Genomic DNA, 5515 nt, shown 5'->3' with positions numbered 1-5515 from the left:
CACAAGTGACAAAACATTTTAGTTTGTGTACGGATTATTTGACTTCATAATGCTGTAAACAAATACATTAAATAGTCTTAATGAGGTGAAATGAGACCGTACATCGGAGCTCTTCATCCCGCAGCCCGCTGAGTCTTTCTGAGGCATTTCGCTCCGTCTCAACAGCGCGCTTGAGTGACGTTAATTCTAACCAATCACACAATCCCCCCTCCCCTTTCTGCGACGTTCATGAAGAGACGGGCCAATCAGCAGCCGAGGGGGCGTTCCCCTGTGGGCATACTCAGAGTTGTTGCAAGAAATTCAGTCTGGGGAAGAGGAGAGAGGACAAGCATCCCAACACATCCCACCGTTTGGACTTTTTCTCATTCAGGTGTGCGCGGCGATTCACGCTCAAGACACCGGGACAGAAGCCTTGGATTTTCTTTCTGACTGAGGACTGAGAGGGAAATGATCTGATCGCATTTGAACTTGACTCTTTTCCTCTGATGGGATAGTTTATGTTGATATTTGAGCAGAACAGGTACATTTCATAAGGGCTCCTCTGGTAATGCGGAATGACCGTGCGGGACCGTTAATGCGCGCGTGGATCACTTGATTCATCACCGACCACCGCATTCCGCGCGCCTCCGAACGCACAGATCTGCGGGGGAAAGTTCATAAAGATTGTCTGTCAGATTGATTGCTGTTAAATCAACATTCCCCCCCAAAACCAGCTGTGCTTTGAATTGGATTTTTTTTTTTCCTCGACTAACACACTTAAGTCTTTACTGACTTAGTCCTCAAAGCAGTGATCAATACGGATATCTTCATATTATACTGGAGTCCGATAATTTTTATGACTGGTCGAACGGATTTGTCACTATGCGCTCGAATTTGGTAACCTCCGTATGCGCGAGCTCACAGTGAACCGAGGTAAGAAATCGCATGCATACACCCAAACGGGTTTGCATGCAGAATTTATGTAGTACTGTCTTGTTTCAAAACACACTGTCACTTCTCGTGCATATTTTTTCTCAAAATAAAATAATTAGATTAAATCCCAAATGCATGATGTGTCATTTTGAAGTGGGTGACAATAGAGGCATTCCATGTTAAATTTCTTAAAAAATGCTGAGTGCTTGACTGGCTGCATTATTTTATCCAGAGCCGCTGTGTATGCACAGGGAAATGATTACAGTGAAGCGGCCAGGCTGTTGTGGTGGTTAGAATGAATTATAACTAGAATGCCCTGCCATCGTTGTAAAGCCATGCTTTAAACCTTATAACTGTTTAACACTTATTTGATTTCGAATTATATTGATTTTGATGCACCATTTGTTTTCACTGTTGAATATTATGGGATTCATTGTAACGTATTATAATGTTGTGTGTTGTAGGGTCGTGTTTGGCTGCTCTTTATCTACAAATGTAAGGCTCTGTGAAACCTTGGCTCTGACAACACCATATGGAGACAACTGTTTGAATTAAAGCAGCGGGAACACGCGTGAACTGCTGTCATGGATTTAAGGGATTTTTTCTTGTTGGCAACATTAGTTGCTTGTTTCTGGTTAGATCCAACCATTGCCCAAGAGCTCATTTACCCTATTCGAGAAGAGCTACAGGAGAATGTTCTTATTGGAAACATACCAAAGGACTTGAACATCTCCCATATGTACTCTGCCACCGGGGCTAGCAGCAATTTGGTTTACCGGCTTGTTTCTAAAGCAGGTGACACCCCGCTACTCCGGGTGATGAGCAATACAGGAGAGATTTTTACCACCTCCAACCGTATAGACAGGGAGAAACTCTGTCCTGGCCCCTCTTTTGAAGACAGCGAGTGCTCCTTTGAAATTGAGGTGGTCATTTTACCCAATGATTATTTCAGATTAATCAAAATTAAGATAATTGTCAAAGACACCAATGACAACGCCCCCATGTTCCCCTCTCCTGTGATCAACATTTCAATTCCAGAAAACACACTCATCAACAGCCGCTTTGCTATTCCTTCTGCCACTGATCCAGATACCGGACCCAACAGCGTACACAAATACGAGCTGTTGAACGGGCAGAGTGCCTTCGGTTTGGATATTGTGGAGACACCAGAGGGAGAGAAATGGCCTCAGCTTATCGTTCAACAGAATTTAGACAGAGAGCTGAAAGATACTTATGTGATGAAAGTAAAAGTGGAGGATGGGGGGAACCCACAGAAATCCAGCACTGCCATTCTACAGGTGACTGTCACTGATGTTAACGATAACCGGCCCGTCTTTAAAGAGAGCCAAATTGAGGTCCACATCCCAGAAAACTCTCCCGTTGGGACATCTGTAGTTCAGCTGCAAGCCACCGATGCAGATGTGGGGGCCAATGCAGAAATAAAATACATGTTTGGTACCCAGGTGTCTCCAGCGACACGGAGACTATTTGCTCTGAACTCCACCACTGGGCTCATAACAGTTCAAAGGCCGCTTGATAGAGAGGAGACTGCCATTCATAAACTCACAGTACTAGCCAGCGATGGAAGCTCAAGTCCAGCGAGAGCCACCATAACTATCAATGTGACCGATGTTAACGACAATGCTCCGAACATCGACCTGAGATACATCATCAGTCCAATTAATGGTACTGTAATGCTCTCTGAAAAAGATCCAATAAACACTAAGATTGCCCTCATAACTGTATCGGACAAAGACACAGATGTCAACGGCAAGGTGATTTGCTTCATTGAAAAAGATGTTCCTTTTCACCTCAAAGCAGTTTATGATAACCAGTATCTGTTAGAAACATCTGCACTGCTCGATTATGAAGGAACCAAGGAGTACATCTTCAAGATTGTGGCATCTGACTCTGGAAAACCTAGTTTGAACCAGACTGCCCTGGTTAGAGTACGGCTGGAAGATGAGAACGACAATCCGCCCATTTTTACCCAGCCTGTCATCGAGCTGGCAGTCATGGAGAACAACCAGCGTGACATGTTCCTGACAACCATCAGCGCCACAGATGAGGATAGCGGACGGAATGCAGAGATTGTCTACCAGCTTGGACCCAACGCATCATTCTTTGATCTCGACCGCAAAACTGGAGTGCTAACTGCATCCAGGGTGTTTGATAGGGAGGAACAAGAGCGGTTCCTCTTTACGGTCACCGCTAGAGACAATGGCACCAGGGCTCTGCAGAGTCAAGCTGCAATCATTGTGACCATTCTGGACGAGAATGACAATAGCCCTAAATTTACACACAACCACTTTCAATTCTTTGTGTCAGAGAATCTGCCTAAATATAGTACAGTTGGAGTAATCACAGTCACAGATGCAGATGCTGGTGAGAATGCAGTGGTGAGACTCTCAATCCTCAACGATAATGAGAACTTCATCCTTGACCCAGATTCTGGAGTCATAAAGTCCAATGTTTCCTTTGACCGAGAGCAGCAAAGTTCCTACACCTTTGACGTCAGAGCCGTGGACAATGGAAGCCCTCCGTGTTCATCAGCTGCCAAGGTGACCATCAATGTCATTGATGTCAATGATAACACCCCGATCGTCATTTACCCACCATCAAACACCTCTTTTAAACTAGTGCCAGTGTCTGCGATTCCAGGGTCGGTTGTGGCCGAGGTGTTTGCAGTAGATGGTGATACAGGTATGAATGCAGAACTCAAGTACACTATTGTTAGTTGCAAAAGAGAAGGTCTTTTCAGAATTGACCCCGTAACGGGAAACATCACATTAGAGCAGAAACCCTCACCTACAGACCTTGGCCTCCACAGGCTAGTGGTCAACATCAGTGATCTTGGCTATCCAAAGTCCCTGCACACCCTTGTCCTCGTTTTCCTGTACGTGAACGACACAGTTGGAAATTCCTCGTACATACATGACCTCATCCGACGAAAAATGGAAACTCCGCTGGATAGAAACATTGGTGAGAGCAGAGAGACTTATCAGAATGTTGACAACCTGAAAACCATTATTGCCATCGTGACAGGCGCTATGGTAGTGATTGTGGTCATCTTCATAACGGTTCTGGTGCGCTGCCGGCACGCCTCACAGTTCAAGGCCGCTCAGAGAAAGAAGCAGGGTGCTGAGTGGATGTCCCCCAACCAGGAGAACAAGCAAAACAAGAAGAAGAAGCGCAAAAAGAGGAAGTCGCCAAAGAGCTCCCTCTTGAACTTTGTCACCATCGAGGAGAACAAACCCGACGACCCTGCCCACGAACCCATAAATGGAACCATCAGTCTCCCGGCTGAGCTCGAGGAGCCCGGGATTGGACGCTTTGATTGGAATGCCACCCCTACTACCACCTTCAAACCCAGCAGCCCAGACTTGGCCCGGCACTACAAGTCCGCTTCACCCCAGTCGGCCTTCCACCTCAAAGCTGACACTCCGGTGTCTGTGAAAAAGCATCACGTCATCCAGGAGCTGCCACTGGACAATACCTTTGTGGGGGGCTGTGACACGCTTTCCAAACGTTCCTCCACCAGCTCTGATCACTTCAGTGCCTCAGAATGCAGTTCACAAGGAGGCTTCAAGTCAAAGGGGGCACCTTTGCACACCAGACAGGTAAAAGAACACTTTTACTGGTCTATAAGTACTGCTTATAACTGCCCTGCTCAGTACTGAAGTGCCTGTGGTAGTTAACTTGCTCTGAGTGATACATCTGTGATGCACTATGTAGAATGTAGATTTCAAAAAGCCCCCCCGTAGATGTTCTCAAATGACCAAAAAAGACGTAAATATTGTATGTGTTTTATATGAAACTAGCTGATCCAGGCGAATGCTATTGTCATCATCTTACCACATGCATTTTTGTGTGTTTTTTTCCCCTCCTTTTTTCTTCTTTTTTAATTTATAAACCTCTACTTGAAACAAGTCCTGGACAAGCAATTGGTTTAATGGGTGAGATTCGAAAAGAATCCAACGTCTCCTACGAGGCTAGATTCAGTTTAATTTCACTGCTTTGTCATGGTTCAAAGATGCAATGCACTGAGAGTTTGTGAAAGAAACATTTTTTTCTCGCCTGTCTACTTTGATCACCATTTTTCTGCATTTGTTAATTAGCATCCTCTACGATTCCGAGTTTCTTAATTAATCCTGGACTGCAGTTAATCTACTAATCTAAAAATGCGCACACACAACATTTAACATTATATCCTGGTTCATTAAATCCAATGGTTTCAATATTCTACACCAATAAACTGTCACAGACCTTCAGTATAGAACAGTATTCTCTTTGGGTTGCTATATATGCATATTTCTCAAAGACAGTTCTACTGTATAAAGCGCTAAAAATCGCAAAAGCGAGTTGCCAAGCACAGCATCTCATAGTTTGAAACCCAGTTGATGAGGGAGAGAGTTAAGGGAGGGGTGGGTGGGAGGGAGGGAGGGAGGGGAATATTACCTTTAGGTGGCACTGTTGTTCTGTATGGAATATTCTGGCTATGGGCCAACATGCAGTGTCTGTAATGCATAGGGAAGAAATGGGGGCAGTTACTCGTTCTCTCTCTTACTCTCTCTCTCTCTCTCTCTCTCTCTCTCTCTCTCTC

The 5515-nt window shown here is 45.0% G+C and overlaps 1 protein-coding gene across 1 annotated transcript; it reads left to right on the top strand.

The window, feature by feature from the left end:
• Positions 1–300: 300 nt before the first annotated feature.
• On the top strand, positions 301–5191 carry LOC130076466 (protocadherin-9). Its single transcript, XM_056241547.1, has 2 exons — positions 301–912; positions 1377–5191. The coding sequence occupies exon 2, from the start codon at positions 1497–1499 to the stop codon at positions 4590–4592; it is 3096 nt and encodes a 1031-aa protein (XP_056097522.1). The 5' UTR covers positions 301–912; positions 1377–1496; the 3' UTR covers positions 4593–5191.
• Positions 5192–5515: the final 324 nt, after the last annotated feature.

The sequence above is a fragment of the Rhinichthys klamathensis genome, unplaced genomic scaffold (genome assembly GCF_029890125.1).
Source record: "Rhinichthys klamathensis goyatoka isolate OS25496 unplaced genomic scaffold, OSU_Roscu_1.1 h1tg000654l_1, whole genome shotgun sequence".
NCBI lineage: Eukaryota > Metazoa > Chordata > Actinopteri > Cypriniformes > Leuciscidae > Rhinichthys > Rhinichthys klamathensis.
The sequence above is the reverse complement of the archived record's forward strand: the minus strand, read 5'-3'. Positions and strand labels throughout refer to the sequence as shown.